At 37.5% G+C, this 21,615-nt stretch overlaps 1 protein-coding gene across 1 annotated transcript in view; it reads left to right on the top strand.

Moving 5' to 3' along the window:
• The window catches only part of DNAH7 (dynein axonemal heavy chain 7), a 260,241-nt gene that overhangs the window by 134,632 nt on the left and 103,994 nt on the right, over positions 1 to 21,615 (top strand). Inside the window, exons 40-43 of the mRNA XM_081815321.1 lie at positions 1,418 to 1,544; positions 2,774 to 2,993; positions 7,809 to 8,681; positions 10,663 to 10,892. Of these exons, the coding sequence (XP_081671447.1) occupies positions 1,418 to 1,544; positions 2,774 to 2,993; positions 7,809 to 8,681; positions 10,663 to 10,892 (1,450 nt within the window). The remainder of the gene's footprint in view (positions 1 to 1,417; positions 1,545 to 2,773; positions 2,994 to 7,808; positions 8,682 to 10,662; positions 10,893 to 21,615) is intronic.

The raw sequence follows: 21,615 nt of genomic DNA on the forward strand, positions 1-21,615 counted from the left end.
GCTAGAGAAAGAAAGAGAAACCCAACTGGACAATCTGAGTTACAATTTTTTGTGTATGTTTTCTCTGTGTATACCTTTGGACCTATGGGAATGTATTATAATGGTCAACACTACAAAGTGGGTTGCCTTGCTTGGGGCCATTCTCCCACCAGTTCTTCCAGATCCTTTTTCTCCCACCTTCTGCAACTTTGCACTTCCTTTCTCTGTATTCTAAGGAACCCAGATCCCCATGAAGCAGCTCATTTCCCTCTGTTTTATTCCTTAATTCTTCAACTGTATGAAATCCCCGTATCTACCCCAATCAAGTCCCATCCTAGTGAGTCTTTGGATTTAGACAGGCTGTGAAGAGGATTTTAAGTAGCAAACAGCCAAAAGAATTAACCCTTAAAGATTCTTTACATTTCTCAATGGAAATTGATAAACTCAAAGGAATCTATGCAGGGGAAATTTTTTTATGATGGGGTATCAAAAGTGGCTTGATTCAACTAACTAGACATTCTTAACTGTTTTTTTTTTTTCCCTGAACTGAAGCTGGTAGTCTAGTCTTTAAAAATTCATTTTCTCCATATATCATTTCTTCAGGGAATCTCTTCAGTGTTTGCCTCCTGACCCCCTGACCTTTTTTGACCTGTAACCCAGTCAGGTTGCTCTGAGTCAGTAATTGCTCTCAGCACACTTCCTGGGCCACTTCAAATGCTTTTTTTCTTCTCATTTTTTTTCTTTCAAGTTTTTGTTTAAATTCTAGCTAACTGACATACTGTGCAATATTATTTTGAAGTATAGGATTTAGTGATTCATCATGTACATGCAACACCCAGTGCTCTCACAAGTGCCTTCCTTAATCCCCATCCCCTATCTAACCCATCCCCCTGCCCACCACCTCTCCAACAACCCTCAGTTTGTTCTCTATAGTTAAGAGTCTGTTTTATGGTTTGCCTCTGTTTTCTGTTCTAAAAAAAAAAAAAGATTTGTCTATATATTTAAAGATAATACCAATAATTTTTTAAAATGTTGCATTCTAAGTTAGTTATTAAAGCCTCATATTTGAGGGGCTCCTGGGTGGCTCAGTTAGTTAAGAGTCCAACTCTTGATTTTGACTCAGGTCATGATCTCAGGATTGTGAGATCAAGCCCTGTGTCAGGCTCCACACTCAGCATGGAATCTGCTTGAGATTTTCTTTCTCTCCCTCTCTCTCTGCCCCTCCCTCCACTCGTGCATGCTCTCTCTCCCTCAAAATAAATAAATAAAATCTTAAAAAAAAAAAGCCTCATCTTTGAAAATGTAATCATCATTTTACAAAAGTGAGACAATCCCCAAATTTTTAAAAATGCAGGGATTGTCTCACTTTTGTAAAATGTTTGAGAAAATATTCTGTGTAGTAGTAACATTGTTAAGAGTTACTCTTTTTAATATTTAGGTGGTGGTCGAAATCCAGTAACTCCCCGATATATGAGACATTTCAACATTATAACAATCAATGAGTTTAGTGATAAATCCATGTTTACAATCTTCTCTAGAATCTTAACCTGGCATTTAAAAATCTGGTAAGTAATTTAAAGTGTGTTTCTTTTTTCATTAGGGGGTATAAAGTCTTTTGGAAACAGATCAATATAAGTAGTGCTTCTCAAACTATTCGCTGAAAACATCCCTAGATAAAGAAAGAGATAACAGGTAACATTGCTCCCCTCTGCTGCTCTCATCTCCAGATATGGGAGCATAATGCCAAGGGGCCAAAGTATCTTTCTCTTTTTGTCTGATGTCTTGAATTTTAGCCCCAAAATACATACAAGTTTTGCACTCTGCTATATAGTATGTCCATGGCAGAATTATTAATGTTTTGAATTTTCACCATGTAATACAATTAATGCTGGAAAGGTGTATGTTAGGTTTATCCTGTGACTTTGATACCCTGTGGTAGAACTCGTGAGTTCCCCAAGGAGATTTATATCTAAGTTTGAGTGTAGCCTTTGAGCCTGAACCCTGGGGGAAATGTTGCTGCCTAACTCTGGACAGTCAGGGCTTCTCCACATGGTGTGCAGAGGTCAGGGAGCCAAGTGGACCTTGGCAGTGCAAGTCTCTGCTCCCTGACGTCCATTCTCAGGAAATTGCCAATCCTTGCCCTATCCAGTGATGATGGAGAAAGACAGCTGGCTCCTCGTTGAGCCAGAAGTTAAAGATAGTCAAGTTTTTCCAAATGCATATTCATTCTACATGTTCTTTTTACCCCAGTTGTGCCCTTTGCCCTTCTTTTTTTAATCCCGACTCACTATTTCACTTTCCTGTTAACTCTTCTTTTTCTTTTCCTCTTTTTCTTTTTTCTGTATTTTTATTTCCTTCCTTGTTTGCTCTGAAAATACTCATTTCACCAGTGTTCTTCAGGAATTCCTTTTATATGCAATTGAAAATGCTAAGGGGTGAAAGTGAGTAGGACACATTTGTCTAGTGGGTGCTTGATTTGAGTTATATAATTGGGGTTCCTCGGCTGGCTCTTTTGTCTGCTTACTTAAGTAGTTTTAAGTCCATTACATTAGTCCTGCCTTCCCATGGAGTTTCTTTGAACATAAAATAAAATAATGAATGGAAAGTAGTTTTAAAAGAAATTAAAAGTCCATTATTATTATTATTATTATTATTATTATTGTCATTAGAAATGGTAATCTTATAAATTAAATCATTTGATTTAATCAGAATAAATTTCACCCTAGGCATGCTCAGTGTCATTTATGTATCATATATGCTAACATTTTCTTTTTTTATTAAATTTTTTCTTAAGTTATAAATTTCCAGACGATTTTCTAGATTTGACCACACAAATTGTTAATGGTACGATGGCTCTATATAAAGAAGCCATGAAGAATCTCTTGCCTACTCCAGCTAAATCTCACTACTTGTTCAACCTCCGTGATTTCTCCCGTGTCATTCAGGGAGTTTGCCTGTCCAGACCAGAAACAGCAGAAACCAAAGTAGTGATTAAACGTCTCTGGGTTCATGAGGTAAATTTTTGTGTTACTGAAATATGATTATGCTAGAAGCAAAGATTTTATCATGGCAGCAACTGGGTAAAAAGAAACATTTAGCAGTTTATATTGTTGATGCGTTCAGCTATTTGGCATTATGAAGGCCAATGATCAAGGTAATTTAAAAGAATATTTAGCACTAATATATCTTATGATATTTAAAAAGGATTATCTCCTGTTTTTAGAAATTTTTGTTGACTTACAAGATATTTCAAAGTAGGTATCACTTTGGGTCAATCTCCTTTAAGTGACTTAATCCTTGATAGTTTGATTTCAAATAATTTTTGAGATGGAATATATTTTAAGGAGCTGTTTTTATAAGAAATGAATGTGTTTATCTACAGTACTTACTTGTATTTCTAGATGCCAAAACAACTGCAAAGCAAACCAGTTTTGAAAGCATAAAACTACATTAAAAATATATTTAAGTTCTTTTTGGAAAGAGGTATATGGGTGAACATTTTCTTATAAAAACTTATGGAAGGAAGGAGAGAAAGAATACAAAAAATAAGGCATCAAAAATAATTTAATATCTTAAAAATAAAGAATTATAGGAAAATAAAAGAAAAAATGTTTTATTTTTAATATGTAAATAATATAGCTATTTAATTTTAATAATGTAGTTAAGAAATCTAGAAAATAGGAATGTACTATGTTAAAACCATGTGCTATAGAGATAAAAATTTCAAAAGGGCATTTAGAAATGGAATTTTTAATGTAATGAAATTCATAATATAATAACTTGAAATTTTTAGTGAGTACTTCATATAATGTAATGAGTTTAAGTTCTCAGCTCAAAATCTTCCAATAGCACTCTACTTCATTGGGAGGGATTAAACATAAACTTCAGGTGGCCCATAAGATTGCCTATGTGTACCTCTTTTCTGGCTCCCCTCAGGCTGCCTCTTGCTCTCACACTCATTCAACTTCACCAGCAATACAGGCCGACTGGCTGTTCCCTCTGCCCCAGATCCTGTGGGTTAGCTTCCTACTGCCTTTGATCAAATCTTTCCTTCTTGATGAGGCCCACACTGACCACCCTATTGTATACAACAGGCTCACACCCCACTAGCAGTTCCAGTCTTTCTTGACTTTACTCTATTTTTCTTCTTTACATAGCATTTATCAGCATCTAACATACCATATAATTTATTTGTCATGTTTATTGTCCATCTCCCTCAGATAGCAGGCAAGCTCCATGAGGTCCCTGATTTATCCACAGTGCTGAGAACAGTGCTAGACACATTGTTCTCAACATTTCAAAAAAAAATAGGAAGTGATTGAACTCAACACTCTATTTTTGCTTGTTTCTATTCACTCAAAAAAGATTTCCTAAGGGTCTGATATGGGTCAGATACTACTTTGGGTGTCCTTTTCCTTTCCGGACACTTTTACCAAATCAGAAGACCTAATGTGATTTTATTAAATAGGTTTCAAGGTATGAAACTGGCTTACTATTTTACATTCTCTTTGGCTTCTCCATGGCTTTCAAACATCTGTGTGCATAACATCTGATTTGCTTATTAAATACAGTTATTCTGCACAAGTGACCCAAGGAAAAAAATAAATTAGTTTTCATCAAAGTTAAAAATGTTCATGCTTCAAAGGATACTGTCTAGAAAGTGAAAAGACAACCCATAGAATGGGAAAAAATATTTGCAAGTCCTACATCTGATCAATGTCTCATATCCAGAAAACATAAAGAACTATTACAACTCAACAGTAAAAGACAAATAAACCAATTTAAAAGTGGGCAAAGGATTTGAATAGACATTTCTCCAAAGATGATATACGGATGGCCAATAAGCACATGAAAAGATGTTCAACATCATTAGTCATTGGTGAAATGCAAATCAAAACCACGGTAAGGTATACGTCGCACCCACTAGGATGGCTGTCATCCCAACGACAGATAATAACAACTGTTGGTGAGGATGGTGGAAGAATCAGAGCCCTTGTCCACTGCTTATGGGTATGAAAAGTTGTGCAGCTGCTTTGGAAAACAGCTAGTTCCTCAAAACGTTACACATAGAGTTACCACATGACCCAGCAGTTCTGCTCCTAGCCATATACTCGAGAGAACTGAAAACATATGTCCACACAAAAACTTGTACACGAATGTTATTAGAATTATTCATAATAAACAAAAAGTGGACACAACTCACATATACATCAGCTGATGAATGGACAAACAAAATGTGGTATATACATACAATGGAATTTTATTCAGCCCTAAAAAGAAATACCGATGCATACTACAACATGGATGAAACTAGAAACATCATGCTAAGTGAAAGAAACCAGATTATGTTATATGATCCCATTTATATAAAATGTGCAGAATAAGCAAATTAATAGTGATAAAAAGTAGAGTAATGGTTGCCAAGGGTTGTGGGGGTGCTGGGGGACAGCAAGGAGTGACTGCTAATGGGTACAGGGTTGCTATGTAGGGTGATGAAGAGGTTCTAGAATTAGAGAGTTGTGAAGTTTGCTCAAGTTCATGAATATTATAAAAACCACTGAATTATAATGCTTTAAAAGAGTGAATGTTATGTGAATTATATATCAATTAAAACAACCTGTAATTAAGGCTTGGAGATAAACTCAAAGCATAAATACAATATAATAAAAAATATTCCAGAGATAACCTTTCTTGGAATGTTGTAGATTTATAAAAGAAAAATTTTACATATCAACTTTTTAAAAATGGAAGAGGGGGCAGCAGAATCAGAAGGTAGAGAGAAGGGGATCAGGCAGAAGTGAGCATGAGAGAGCCTGAGGTACTGGAAGTGTTCTGTATCTTGATCTTGGTGGTGGTGACGTGGGTATATAAATGTGTAAAAATTCTTGGAGCTGTACACTTAAGATTTTTGTATCTTATATAAAGAAATAGAAGTAGACAAATAAGATACTCCCAGGCACCATCTTGAAAGTTTTCAAGTCAGGGTCCAGAGTAGGCCCCTGCCATCTGCATTTTAGCAAGTACCACAGATGATTCAATACAGGTGTGGTTACAGTCCTTGAGAAATACTACCTTAGGTTCTTGCTAAATAGCCTGCTAGGTAATGGTATGACTTAATTCATCTTCAGCACTGATACCTGATATGTGAGGTTAGCTTGATTTAGGTTTCTTCTCCCATAGGAATATTGTACAACGTCTTCAGTACCTGAAATTCAGGAGGTGACTAGTGGCATATGTTGGAAAACTAGCTCGTCCCCTAAAGAAATAGCTTTTGAACCGCTGAGAGTATGCACAAAGCCTCACTCCTACTATTTGCCTACACAGCCACCACTGCTAGAAGAAGCGATCACACTATTATGGTACCAGCTTGACAATAGTGAAAACACTAAAATCATTACTCTTGAACACCATTAGGCTGATTTCAAAGTGGCTTGTAATAATTTTATTTCTGAATTTTATAGTGTTTCCACATAGGTTGTCATTTTATTCTTGCCATACAACTGGAATGTAATGCCAAGCAGGTATCCCTGTTTCCATTTTATAGGTGAAGGAGCTGATGCAGACAGGTTTCAGTCATTTCCCCCAAATGACAGAAGTTTTGCTGACACAAATATGCATTGCTTCTATCATAGGCATATTAGTCAGCTAGAGCTGCCGTAACAAAATACCACAGAGTGGTTTAACAACAGAAATTTATTTTCTCATAGTCCTGGAGGCCAGAAGTCCAACTGCAAGGTGCCACCAAGTATGGGTAGATGGCTGCCTCCTCATTGGGTCCTCACATGGCCCTTCCTCTGTGTACCTGCAGAGAAAGAGTGGAAACTCTCTTGTCTCTTCCTCATCTTATACGGACAGTCCTATGGGACTAGGGCTCCACCCTTGTGACCTTATTTAACTTTACCTCCTTAAAGGACTTCTCTCTTAATATAGTCATATTGGTGGTTAGGACTTCCACATGAATTTGGGGGGTGGGGCGGAACACCATTCAGTCCAAACAGATAGTAACCAAGGGACACTTAACACCACTTTGAGGAAATAGTTGTTTTATGTGACAAGCCTGGTTAACTATTTCTTACAGTCCCATAACACGTACATATCACCAGAGTTTATTTTAGTAGATTGCCCTCTACAGTGACTTACAACAAAAATAATAAATGTGCAAAACAAAACTTGGCTTTCACCTAAGGCAAAAAAAAAATGCTTTAAAAAATAATATGATTCATTTGCCAATAATTTTCAGAATGTTCCCTGGCTTGGAAAAAGGAAGGATCACTGCAAAGGAGTGCCTAGCTTCTTTATCTGTATCTGAGTGACCAGCAAAGGCAGCTACTTTCTTTCTCTAGTCCTTTTTTCTTTCTCTAGTCATTAATATTCTTTTTAAAAAATGTATTTATTTATTTGACAGAGCAAGAGAGCAAGAGAGAGAGCATGAGCTGGGGGAGAGGCAGATGGAGAGGGAGAGGCAGGAAGCCTGATGTGGGGCTCAATCCCAGCACCCTGAGATCATAACCTGAGACAAAGGCAGACACTTAACCGACTGAGCCACCCAGCTGCCCCAGTCATTAATATTCTTTACATCTCTATAATCTTCTGTTCCCCCAAATAGCCTTTATTAATAACTGTATGTAACTGTATTATCTAAAATATACATGATCAAAATTAATATTTAAAATAAGCATTATTATGAGTCCATCCTGATTATTTGGCTATGCTTTAATAAAACCCATAGAAATTTCCTGGAGTACTTTTTATGTGACTTGAGATTAATATGTAAATAAAACTACAAAAATAGAAGAATCAGTTCCTAATGCTGCTTCTTAATTATTCAGGTCCTTAGAGTATATTATGATCGCCTTCTGGATAATGCAGATAGAAGTTGGCTTATCAACTACATTCAAGAAATTTTGAAAAAATACATGGATGAAGATTTTCATGAGCTTTTTCAGCACTTAGATTTCGATAATGATGGCGTGGTGGAAGAAGATGACTTGCGTAGCTTAATGTTTTGTGATTTTCATGATCCCAGGCGGGAGGACACCAACTACAGAGAAGTTGAGGATGTGGATAATCTTCGGGTGATAGCAGAAGCTCACCTAGAAGAATACAACAATATGAGCAAAAAACCCATGAGCCTTGTCTTGTTCCGATTTGCCATAGAACACATCAGCAGAATTTCCAGGATCCTGAAGCAGCCTCGCAGCCATGCTCTTCTGGTTGGTGTTGGAGGGAGTGGAAGGCAGTCTGTCACCAGATTAGCTGCCCACATGGCTGACTATTCAGTTTTTCAGGTTGAAATCTCCAAGGGCTATGATACTTCTGAGTGGCATGAGGATTTAAAAGTGATCTTAAGGAAATGTGCCGAAGGTGAGATGCAGGGTGTCCTCCTGTTTACAGACACTCAGATAAAAAGGGAGTCATTTCTAGAAGATGTCAACAATCTACTGAATGCCGGGGAGGTTCCAAATCTCTTCGCGTTAGATGAGAAGCAGGAGATATGTGATAAGATGCGTCAGTTAGATCGCCAACGGGATAAAACCAAACAAACAGATGGAAGCCCCATAGCTCTTTTCAATATGTTTATTGATCGCTGCCGCAACCAGCTGCATGTGGTCCTCGCCATGAGTCCCATTGGAGATGCATTCCGGATCCGCCTTAGGAAGTTCCCTGCTCTTGTTAACTGCTGTACTATTGACTGGTTTCAGGTATTGCCATGTACATTTTAGATAGACTTCTGAAAATGTTGAATCTTCGTCATCATCATGACTTATTTTATAGACTCCCCCCCACAAAATGTAACTGAGCAGAATTTTCTGATCAATGATAATGTATGAAATTAGAATTCAAGAAATCATCATAAGAGAAAAGCATTAAGCTCAATATATTATAGAAGGTTTTAGGATAAATTTGAGTATCAGTCATGGTCCCGACAGGGAACAGCACACCGAAGGCTTCACTGAGAAAAACTGAATGAAGGAACTGTTCCCAGAGCTGTAGGTGGGGTTAAAGGAACTGAGAGGAGACAGTGGAGCAGTTAGGAAGGGGTGGAGCATAGCAGGGAGCTTTACTACAGCTTGGGCATAAAGGGGAAGAGGAGGAGAGCATGTCCCTGGGGCTCGGAGCTGTGGAAGTAGGATTACCTGACAGGAGCAGGAACCCAAAACATAGGACTAGGCTCCTGCTAGAAAGGAAGGGAAGGTATGAATAGTCCTACCCATCTCTTCTTCCAGTCTCTTTCCATTAGCCAAACCCAACAGGAAGTCAAAAGGAAGAAAGCCAGAGTGACACTTGCGGTAGTTAACTTTGGTATCAGGAAGCACAGAGCAGATGAGAGAAGGGTGTGCGGTGGGGAGTTCGTGGGCTGTGGCAGAGTGTTTCTGGCCTTGGGGAATTTACATAGCCCCTCTGTTCCTCCATTTCCTGCTGAGCTTGTTTCTCGCAAAACAGATTTATTGAACCCTTGCTCAATAGCAGGTACTATTCTAAAAGCTGGAAGTGAAAAGGAAAGTGAAATAGACAAGGCTTCTGATCTCGAGCTTATTTTCTAGAGACAGACAAATTAGCAAAAAATCATTCCGTCAACAAGGTGGCATATAGGGAGTAAAAGCCTTTCTGAAGAGGTGACCTTTGAAGAGGAAGCATGCCAGACAAAATGTGCCAGTACTGAGAGCATCTGGGTGGAGGGCATAAATTAGTGAGGGCGAGGGGCTAGGGAAAGAATGGGTGTGTCAGGGGACACAGAGGTGGCAGGCGCCGAGTAACTAAGGGGGAAGAAGTAGAGGTGAGCTCAGAAAGGTGGGAAGGGCCCAACAGGCAGAGATTTACAAGTTGGTTTGGGATTTGATGTACGCCGGGAAATCTTTGAAGGATTATTAATTGGGGAGTGTGACATGAGCTAATTTACATTTTGAAAAAAATCCCTCTGGCAGCTGTAGAGAGCCACACAAGCAGGGAGACCAGTTAGGCCACCGTTGGAATGTTCCAAGCAGATGAAAACAGAAAGTTGAATTGGGATGGCTGTAGTTGATGTCGGAAGAAGAGAAAGGATTGGGAAGCTATTGTGCGGAGGGTGCCTATAGAACTTGTTTATGGGACGGATGAAGGGTTGAGAAGGAGGAGAGGTATCGAGGATGATTCCTGCATTTTGGCTGGAGCAAGGGGTGGATGGTGGTGATGTTTACAAAGTTGGGGAAGATGGCAACTACTTGGGAGGAGATAGGAACCACATTTTGGACTTGTCCCGAGTTTGAGATAACTTTAAGAGAAATCAAAGTGATAGTCATTCAGATGATTCTGGAGTTTAGAGGAAAGGATAATAACATTTACCTCAGAGAATTATTGGGAGAATTCAATGAGATGATACTGGTAGGATGCACATAGAAATAGACATTCCATAAGTTTAGTTCCTTTCCTCTTCCTTGCTCCTACAACACTCAAGAACAGTTTCTCTAACCTTTGAACAAACCATGAAGAATCAATATTACTTGTACTAGCTACTGGCTCCTAAGTGTGCAAGTCCTTGGTTGGGGGTGGGGGGAGGGAGTTCCTCATGGAAGTGTCTCTCTTGCCCCATCCCTCATGTGTTCCTCTCCATTTCTGACATCGATAAATCACAAAGGACTGCAGTAGTAACAGACTTACAGTAGTCACTTTGATCAAGTACTAACTCATTTATCTTAAATTTAGTCATGGCCTGAAGATGCACTCCAGGCAGTTGCCTCACGCTTCTTGGAAGAAATTGAAATGTCAGAGGAAATACGAGAAGGCTGTATCAACATGTGTAAAAGCTTCCACACTTCTACTATAGATTTATCTACATCCTTCTATGTTGAACTTCAAAGATATAATTATGTGACTCCTACCTCTTATCTTGAATTAATCTCCACCTTCAAAATCTTGTTGGAAAAAAAAAGAAGGTAAAAATGAAATTTCATATTTCTGTTTATTTATGTATTTTAAAGAGAGCACGCACGAGTTGGGGCAGGGACAGAGGGAGAGAGGGGGAAAGAGGGGCAAACAGACTCCACACTGAGCATGGAGCCTGCTTCCGGGCTCGATCTTACTACCCAAGAGTCAGATGCTCAACTGACTAAGGCATCCAGGCACCCCAAAATTTCATATTTCTAAGTAAGCTATGGTGATTTTAAAATATTTGTGTGTACAAAAATGACATAGCTATGATGTAGAAATTTATATTGTATATACATATATATGTGTTTGTACTGTGAATATTGTTTTATATATACTATAAATCTTTAAGTGATTTATTTTGCAAACATCTTTAGGATGGGGAGAGGTCTTATTCTTTTGTATAGATGGGTTGTCTGGCACATTGTAAATGCATAATCATATTTGTTGAAGGAATAAAGGCTTGCCACTCAGAGCTGGGCTAAGACTCCAGGATCCTTTGACAATGATATGGAGTAAACACCACTAGAGGGATTTTTTTTTTTAATAAGTAATCAGATAATAGATAAAACTTCTGTTTAGGTATTGAACAGCTGAAACCCAGAAACTGCTAATCAGGTTTCCTTCTTTAAACTCTCATTTGAAAACCTCAATATGAACATCAATACACTTATGTACTATAGAATGTGTCAATGTGAATTTTCAATGTCATTGAGGGTGACATTTATTTATTTATTTTTGTAGTTTCAAGTTTTTATTTAAATTCCAGTTGGTTAACATATAGTGTAGTATTGGTTTCAGGAATAGAATAGAATAGTTTCAGGAATAGAACTTAGTGATTCATCACGTACATGCAATGCCCAGTGTTCGTCACAATAAGGATCTTCCTTAATGCCTATCACCCATTTAGTCCATCCCCCTGCCCACCTCCCCTCCAGCAACTCTCTATTCTCTATTATTAAGAGTCTGTTTTATGGTTTGCCTCCCTTTCTTTTTTTCCCTTCCCCTATGTTCATCTATTTTGTTTCTTAAATTCCATATATGAGTGAAATCCTATGGTATTTGTCTTTCTCTGTCTGACTTATTTCACTTAGCATAATACATTCTAGCTCTGTCCTTGTCATTGCAAATGGCAAGATTTCATTCTTTTTGATGGCTGAGTAAAATACCACTATATATATATAGAGAGAGAGAGAGAGAATATATCTGGTATATATGTGTGTGTGTGTATATATGTATACGCATATACCACATCTTCTTTATCCATTCATCAGTTGATGGGCATTTGTTCTCTTTTCACAATTTAGCTATTGTTGATAGTGCTGCTATAAATGTCGGGGTGCATGTACCCTTCAGTATTTTTGTATCCTTTGGGTAGCTGGATTGTAGGGTAGTTCTATTTTTAACTTTCTGAGGACTTCCATACTGTTTTCCACAGTGGCTGCACCAGTTTGCATTCCCACCAACAGTGCAAGAGGGTGCCCCTTTCCCCCCATCCTTGCCAACACCTGTTGTTTCCTGACTTGCTAATTTTACCCATTCTTAAAGGTGTGAGGTGGTATCTCATTGTAGTTTTGATTTGTATTTTCCTGATAATGAGTGATGTTGAGCGTCTTTTCATGTGCCTGTTAGCCATCTGAATGTCTTCTTTGGAAAAAGGTCGATTCATGTCTTCTGCCCATTTCTGAACTGGATTATTTGTTTTTAGGTGTTGAGTTTGAAAAGTTATTTATAGATTTTGGGTCCTAACCCTTTATCTGATATGTCATTTGCAAATATCTTCTCCCATTCCATAGGTTGCCTTTTAGTTTTGTTGACTGTTTTCTTTGTTGTGCAGAGCTTTTTATCTTGATGAAGTCCCAGTAGTTCATTTTTGTTTTTGTTTCCCTTGCCTTTGGAGACGTGTCTAGCAAGAAGTTGCTGTGGCCAAGGTTGAAGAGGTTGCTGCTTGTGTTCTCCTCTAGGATTTTGATGGATTCCTGTCTTACATCGAGGCCTCTCATCCATTTTGAATTTATTTTGGTGCATGGTGTAACAAAGTGGTACAGTGTCATTCTTCTGCGTGTGGCTGTCCAGTTTTCCCAACACCATTTGTTGAAGAGACTATCTTTTTTCCATGGATATTCTTTCCTGCTTTGTCAAAGATTAGTTGACCATAGAGTTGTAGGTCCATTTCTGGGTTCTTTATTCTGTTGCATTGATCTATGTGTCTGGTTTTGTGCTAGTACCATACTGTCTTGATGACCAGAGCTTTTTAATACAACTTGAAGTCTGGAATTGTGATGCCTCCAGCTTTGCTTTTCTTTTTCAAGACTGCTTTGACTATTTGGGGTCTTTTGTGGTTCCATACAAATGTTTGGATTGTTTGTTCTAGCTCTGTGAAAAATGCTGATGGCATTTTGATAGGGATTGCATTGAATGTGTAAATTGCTTTGGGTAGTATAGACATTTTAACAATATTTGTTCTTCCAGTCCATGAGCATGAGATGTTTTTCCATTTCATTGTGTTCTCTTCAATTTCTTTCATCAGTGTTCTATAGTTTTCCAGCATACAGATCTTTTACCTCTTTGGTCAGGTTTATTCCTAATTAACTTATGGTTTTTGGTGCAGTTATAAATGGGATTGATTCCTTGATTTCTCTTTCTGCTGCTTCATTATTGGTGTATAGAAATGCAACAGATTTTGGTATGTTGATTTTGTATTCTGTGACTGTACTGAGTTCATGTATCAGTTCTAGCAATGTTTTGGTGCAGTCTTTTGGGTTTTCTACACAGAGTATCATGTTGTCTGTGAGTAGCAGAAATTTGACTTCTTCCTTGCCAATTTGGATGCCTTTTATTTCTTTTTGTCTGGTTGCTGAGGCTAGACTGGCAGTACTATGTTAAAGTAACAGTGCTGAGAGCGGACGTCCCTGTCTTGTTCCTACCCTTAGAGGAAAAGCTCTCAGTTTTTCCCCATTGAGGATGATATTAGCTGTGGGTCCTTCATATATGGCCTTTATGATGTTGCCTACTATCATACTACCATCTCTATCCCTACTTTGTTGAGGGATTTTTATCAAGAATGGATGCTATACTTTGTCAAATGCTTTTTCTGCATCTATTGAGAGGATCATAGGGTTCTTATCCTTTCTTTTATTAACGTGGTGTATCACGTTGATTGATTTGTGAATATTGACTCATCCTTGCTAGTATCTTGTTGAGAATTTTTGCATCTATGCTCTTGGCCTATATTTCTCTTTTCTAGTGGGGTCTTTGTCTGGTTTTGGAATCAACGTAATACTGGCCTTGTAGAATGAATTTGGAGGTTTTCCCTCCATTTCTATTTTTTGGAACAGTTTGAGAAGAACAGGTATTAACTCTTATTTAAATGTTTGGTAGAATTTCCCTGGGAAGCCATCTGTATCTATCTGGATTTGGATTTTGGCTGGAAGATTTTTGATTACTGCCTCAATTTCTTTGTTGGTTATGGGTCTGTTGAAATTTTCTTTCTTCCTGTTTCAGTTTTGGTAGTTTATGTTTCTAGGAATTTATCCATTTCTTCTAGATTGCCCAGTTTGTTGGCATATAATTTTTCATTCTTTTATAACTGTTTGTACTGCTGTTGTGGTGTTGTGATCTCTTTCTCTCCTTTGTGATTTTATTTATTTGGGTCCTTTCTCTTTTCTTTTTGATAACTCTGGCTAGGAGTTTATCAATTTTTTTAATTCCTTCAAAGAACCAACTCCTGGTTTTTGGATTTGTTCTACTGGGTTTTTTTGTTTGTTTCCAAATCATTTATTTGTGCTCTACTCTTTATTTCCTTTCTTCTGCTGGTGTTAGGCTTCATTTGTTGTTCTTTTTCTAGCTCCTTTAGGTGTAAGGTTAAGTTGTGTATTTGAGACTTTTCTTCTTGAGGTAGGCCTGTATTGCTATATACTTCCCTATTACTGCTGCTTTTGCTGCATCCAGAGGTTTTGGGCCATCATGTTTCATTTTCATTTGTTCCCATGTATTGTTTAATTTCTTCTTGAATTTCCTGGTTTACCCATTCATTATTTAGTAGGATACTAAATATAAATACCTCCAGGTATTTATGGTCTTTCCAAATTTTTTCTTGTGGTTAGCTTCAAGTTTCATTGCATTTTGGTCAGAAAATATGCATGGTATGATCTCAATCTTTTTGTCTTGGTTGAGGCCTGATTTGTGACCAAGTATGTGATCTATTCTGGAGAATGTCCTATACGCATTTGAAAAAGAATGTGTATTCTGCTGCTTTAGGATGAAATGTTCTGACTGTATCTGTTAAGTCCATCTGGTCCAGTGTGTCATTCAAAGCCATTGTTACCTTGTTGATCTTCTGCTTAGATGATCTGTCCATTACTGTGAGTGGGGTGTTAAAGTCTCCTACTATTATTGTATTATTATCAGTGAGTTCCTTTATGTTTGTTATTAATTGATTTAGATATTTGGGTGCTCCCAAGTTAGAGTCATAAATATATGCAATTGTTAGATTTTCTTGTTGGATAGACCCCTTTATTAAGATGTAGTGCCCTTCTTCATCTCTTATTACAGTCCTTGGTTTAAAATCTAGTTTGTCTGATATATGTATGGCAACTGCAGTTTCCTTCTGATGTTCATTAGCATGATAATGGGTTCTCCATCCCCTCACTTGCAATCTGTCGGTCTAAAGTGAAACTCTCTCTCTCTTTTTTTTAATATAGCTTATCTCATGAGCTTATTCTGATATTTCCTTCAAATATAGTACTACATGGTTTCACTGAACTTTTTCTTTTCTTTTTTATTTAAATTCAATTAGCCAACATATAGTACACAATTAGTTTCAGATGTAGAGTTCAATAATTCATCAGTTGTGTATAACACCCAGTGCTCCTCACATCATGTGCCCTCCTTAATGCCCATCACTCAATTATCCCATCCCCTCACCCTTCTCCCCTCCAGCAAACCTCAGTTTATTTCCTATAACTAAAAGTCTCTCATGGTTTGTCTCCCTCTCTGATGACTTCCCATTCAGTTTTCCCTCCCTTCCCTTATGATCCTCCACGCTCTTTCTTATATTCCACATATGAGCGAAACCATATGATAATTGTCTTTCTCTGATTGACTTACTTCACTCAGCATACACCCTCCAGTTCTATCCACATCAATATAAATGCTAAGTATTCATCCTTTCTGAGGCCAGAGTAATATTCCATTGTGTATATATATATATATATATATATACCACATCTTCTTTATCCATTCATCTGTCGATGGACATCTCAGCTCTTTCCATAGTTTGGCTATTGTGGACATTCCTGCTATAAACATTGGGGTGCGGGTGCCCCTTTTGATCACTACATTTGTATCTTTGGGGTAAATACTTTGTAGTGCAATTGCTGGGTCATAGGGCAGCTTTATTTTTAACTTCTTGAGGAACCTCCATACTGTTATCCAGAGTGGCTGCACCAGCTTGCATACCCACCAACAGTGTAAGAGGGTTCCCCTTTTTCCACATCCTCACCAACATCTGTTGTTTCCTGACTTGTTAATTTTAGCCATTCTGACTGGTGTGAGGTGATATCTCATTGTGGTTTTGATTTGCATTTCCCTGATGCCGACTGATGTTGAGCACTTTTTCATGTGTCTGTTGGCCATTTGTAGGTCTTCCTTGGAGAAACGACTATTCATGTCTTCTGCCCATTTCTTGACTGGATTCTTTGTTTTTTGGGTATTGGGGTTGATAAGTTCTTTATAGGTCTTGGATACTAGCCCTTTATCTGATATGTCATTTGCAAATATCTTCTCCCATTCCATAGGTTGCCTTTTAGTTTTGTTGACTGTTTTCTTTGTTGTGCAGAGCTTTTTATCTTGATGAAGTCCCAGTAGTTCATTTTTGTTTTTGTTTCCCTTGCCTTTGGAGACATGTCTAGCAAGAAGTTGCTGTGGCCAAGGTTGAAGAGGTTGCTGTTTGTGTTCTCCTCTAGGATTTTGTTGGATTCCTGTCTCACGTTTAGATCTTTCATCCATTTTGAGTTTATCTTTCTGTATGGTGTAAGAAAATGGTTCAGTTTCATTCTTCTACATGTGGCTGTCCAATTATCCCAACACAATTTGTTGAAGAGACTATCTTTTTTCCATTGGACATTCTTTCCTGCTTTGTTGAAGATTAGTTGACCATAAAGTTGTGGGTTCATTTATGGGTTCTCTATTCTGTTCCATTGATCTATGTGTCTGTTTTTGTGCCAGTACCATACTGTCTTGATGATTACAGTTTTGTAATAGAGCTTAAAGTCCAGCATTGTGATGCCTCCAGCTTTGCTTTTCTTTTTCAACCTTCCTCTGGCTATTCAGGGTCTTTTCTGATTCCATACAAATTTTAGGATTGTTTTTTCCAACTCTGTGAAAAATGTTCATGGTATTTTGATAGGGATTGCATTGAATGTGTAGATTGCTCTGGGTAGCATAGATATTTTAACAATGTTTATTCTTCCAATCCATGAGACTGGAATGTTTTTCCATTTCTTTGTGTCTTCCTCAATTTCTTTCATAAGTGTTCCATAGTTTTTACAGTACAGATCCTTTCTCTTTGGTTAGGTTTATTCCTAGGTTATCTTGTGGTTTTTGGTGCAATTATAAATGGGATCAATTCCTTAATTTCAATTTCTTCTGTCTCATTGTTAGTGTATAGGAATACAACTGATTTCTGTGCACTGATTTTATATCCTGCCACATTGCTGAATTCCTCTATGAGTTCTAGCAGTATTGGGGTGGAATCTTTTAGGTTTTTCATATAAAGTATCATGTCATATGTGAAGGGAGAGAGTTTGACGCTTCTTTGCCAATTTGAATGTGTTTTATTTCTTTATTTGTCTGACTGCTGAGACTAGGACTTCTAGTATGATGTTGAAAGGCAGTGGTGAGAGTGGGCATCCCTGTCTGTTCCTGACCTTAGGGAAAAGCTCTCAGTTTTTCCCCACAGAGAATGAGATTCTCTGTGGGCTTTTTGTAGATGGCTTTTATGATATTGAGGTATATTCCCTCTGTCCCTACACTGTGGAGAGTTTTAATCAAGAAAGGATGCTGTACTTTGTCAAATGCTTTTTCTGCATCAATGGAGAGGATCATATGGTTCTTGTCCTTTTTTTTTTATTAATGTGATGTATCACATTGATTGATTTGTGAATGTTGACCCACCTTTGCATCCCAGGAATAAAACCCACTTGGTCATGGTGAATAATCCTTTTAATGTACTGTTGGATCATATTGGCTAGTATTTTGGTGAGAATTTTTGCATCCATGTTCATCAGGGATATGAGTCTCTAATTCTCCTTTTTGGTTGGGTCTTTGTCTGGTTTTAGGATCAAGGGAATGCTGGCCTCATAGAATGAGTTTGGAAGTTTTCCTTCCATTTCTCTTTTCTGCAAAAGCTTCAGAAGAATAGGTAAAAGTTGTTTTTAAATGTTTGGTAGAATTCTCCTGGGAAGCCATCCAGCCCTGGACTCTTTTTGTTGGGAGATTTTTGATTACTGCTTCAGTTCCTTGCTGGTTATGGGTCTGTTCAGGTTTTCTATTTCTTCCTGTTTCAGTTTTGGTAGTTTATATGTTTCTAGGAATGCATTCATTTCTTCCATATTGTCTAATTTGTTGGCATATAGTTGCTCATAATATGTTCTTGCAGTTGTTTGTATTTCCTTGGTGTTAGTCATGATCTTTCCTCTTTCATTCATGATTTTATTAATTTGGGTCCTTTCTCTTTTCTTTTTGATAATTCTCACTAGGGGTGTATCGATCTTATAAATTGTTTCAAAGAACCAGCTTCTAGTTTTATTGATCTGTTCTTTTGGTTTCTATTTCATTGATTTTTGCTCTAATCTTTATTATTTCTCATCTTCTGCTTGGTTTAGGCTCTCTTTGCCATTCCTTCTCCTGCTCCTTTAGGTGTAAGGTTAACTAGTGTTTTTCAGACTTTTCTAGTGTATTGAGAAAGGCTTGTATTGCTATGTACTTCCCTCTTAGGACCACCTTTGCTGTGTCACAAAGGTTTTGAACAGACGTGTTTTCATTTTCTTTTGTTTCTATGAATTTTTAAAATTTCCTCTTTAATTTCCTGGTTGACACATTCATTCTTTACTAGGATGCTCTTTACCCTCCAAATATTTGAGTTCCTTCCAAATTTCCTCTTGTGACTGAGTTGAAGTTTCAAAGCATTGTGGTCTGAAAATATGCAGGGAATGATTTCAATCTTTTGGTACCACTTGAGGCCTGATTTGGGACCCAGTATGTTATCTGTTCTGGACAATGTTCCATGTGCACTTGAATGTGTATTCTGTTGCTTTAGGATGGAATGTTCTGACTATATCTGTGAAGTCCATCTGGTCCAGTGTGTCAGTCAAAGGCCTTGTTTCCTTGTTGATCTTCTGCTTAAATGATCTGTCCATTGCAGTGAGGGGGGTGTTAAAGTCCCCTACTATTATTGTACTATTATCAATGTGTTTCTTTAATTTTGTTACTAATGGTTTATATAATAGGCTGCTCCCAAGTTAGGAACATAAATATTTATAATTATTAGATCTTGTTGAATAGACTCTTTAAGTATGATATAGTGTCCCTCTTCATCCCTTACTACAGTGTTTGGTTTAAAATCTAATTTGTCTGTTATAAGGATTACTACCCCAGCTTTCTTTTGATGTCCATTAGCATGGTAAATGGTTTTCCACCCCCTCACTTTCAATCTGGAGGTGTCTTTGGGTCTAAAATAAGTCTCTTGTAAACAGCATATCGATGGGTCTTGCTTTTTTATCCAATCTGATATCCTGTGTCTTTTGATTGGGGCATTTAACCCATTTACATTGAGAGTGACTATTGAAAGATATGAATTTACTGCCATTGTATTACCTGTAAAATCACTGTTTCTGTGCATTGTCTCTGTTCTATGTTACTTTTGAGCTCTCTCTTTGCTTACAGCATTCCCTTTAATATTTCTTACAGGGCTGTTTTAGTGATCAAGTTCTTTTAGTTTCTGTTTGTCCTGGAAACTCTTTGTCTCTCCATCCATTCTGAATGACAGCCTTGCTGGATAAAGTATTCTTGGCTTTATGTTTTTCTCATTTAGTACCCTGAATATATCATGCCAGCCCTTTCTGACCTGCCAGGTCTGTGTGGATAGGTCTGCTGGCAGTCTAATGTTCCTACCCTTGTAGGTTAAAGATCTCTTTCTTGAGCTGCTTTCAGGATTTTCTCTCTATCTCTGAAATTTGCAAGCTTCACTATTATATGTCAGGGTGTTGATCTATTTTTATTGATTTTGAGGGGGGTTTTCTGTGCCTTCGGGACTTGAATGCCTATTTCCTTCCCCACCTTAGGGAAGTTCTCAGCTATAATTTGCTTAAATATACCTTCTGCCCCCCTCTCTCTTTCTTCTTCCTCTGGAGCCTTAATAATTCTAATATTGTTTCCCTTTATGATCTCTTGAATCCTCCCCTCATGGTCCAATAATTGTTTATCTCTCTTTTGCTCAGTTTCTTTATTCTCCATAATTTTATCTTCTCTCTCTCTTCTGTCTCACTTATCCTATCAGTAAGAGCCTCCATTTTTTATTGCATCTCAACAATACCCTTTTTGATTTCAACCTGATAAGATCTTAGTTCTTTTATTTCTCTAGAAAGGGATTCTCTAGGGTCTTCTATGCTTTTTTCAAGCCCAGCTAGTTTATTTATAATCATTGTTCTGAATTTTAGCTCTGACAGTTTACTAATATCTAAATTTATTAAGTCTCTGGCAGTGATTAATGTCTCTTTTCCTTTTTTCTGGGATTTTTTTCTTCTGGTCATTTTGTCCAGAGAAGAATAGATGAATGAAAGAACAAAAAAGAAATAAAAAATAAAAATATCAACCATGACCCCAGTGAAATATACACTAGGCAAATTAGAAGAGATTGGAAACCAAAAAAGAAAAAAAAGGGGGGGGGGAGAAAAAGAGAATATAATAAAACAGGTAGACAGAACAGGGTGATATACTTGGTCCTGGGTGTATTTTGGTCTGTTTGTTAGAAGACACTTAATCCTGAAATTGTAAAGAAAGAAGAACATATATATACAAAAATAAAATCGAATGCAGTGAAAGGAAGCCAAAAATGAAGAATACATCTATAAAATATAAATGTAAAAATGCAAATTAAAAAAAGACTTTAAAAAAGAGTTGAGAAAATAAGAAGCTAGTTGAAAAGGAAAAAAAGAAAAAGTAAGAAAAAGAAAATTTTAAACTGAAAGACTAAAGAATCGTGAGAAAAAATCTTAAATTCTATGTACTATTTTTCCCTAATGCAGGAGTTTTTCAGTTCTGTGTGATCCATAAACTTGGTATTAACCTGATGTTGCTGCTGGTCTTCTGGGGGAGGGGCCCATTGCACTGAGTCTCAGGTGTCTTTGCCTGGGTGGAGTTGCACCGGCCCTTGCCAGGGGGCCGAGCTCAGTGTAGGATGCTTCGGGTTACTCTTTGTGGCTTTTGTTCCCTGAAGACTTTTTGCACAGCTTGCAAAAAGTGGTCAATTTTCTATTTGTTTAATTGCAGCAGTTCTTTTCTTAGACCTCAGGTTGAATTCACAGGTGTTCAGAATGATTTGATAGATATCTAGCTGAATTCAAGGGACCAGATGAAACGAGGGTCCCCTACTTTTCCACCATCTTCCCTCTCTCCTAAAGTGAGTCTCTTGTAGACAGCATATAGATGGGTCTTTTTTTTAATCCATCC

The sequence above is a fragment of the Leptonychotes weddellii genome, chromosome 3 (genome assembly GCF_054177405.1).
Source record: "Leptonychotes weddellii isolate Sample4059 chromosome 3, ASM5417740v2, whole genome shotgun sequence".
In the NCBI taxonomy this organism is placed as follows: Eukaryota; Metazoa; Chordata; class Mammalia; order Carnivora; family Phocidae; genus Leptonychotes; species Leptonychotes weddellii.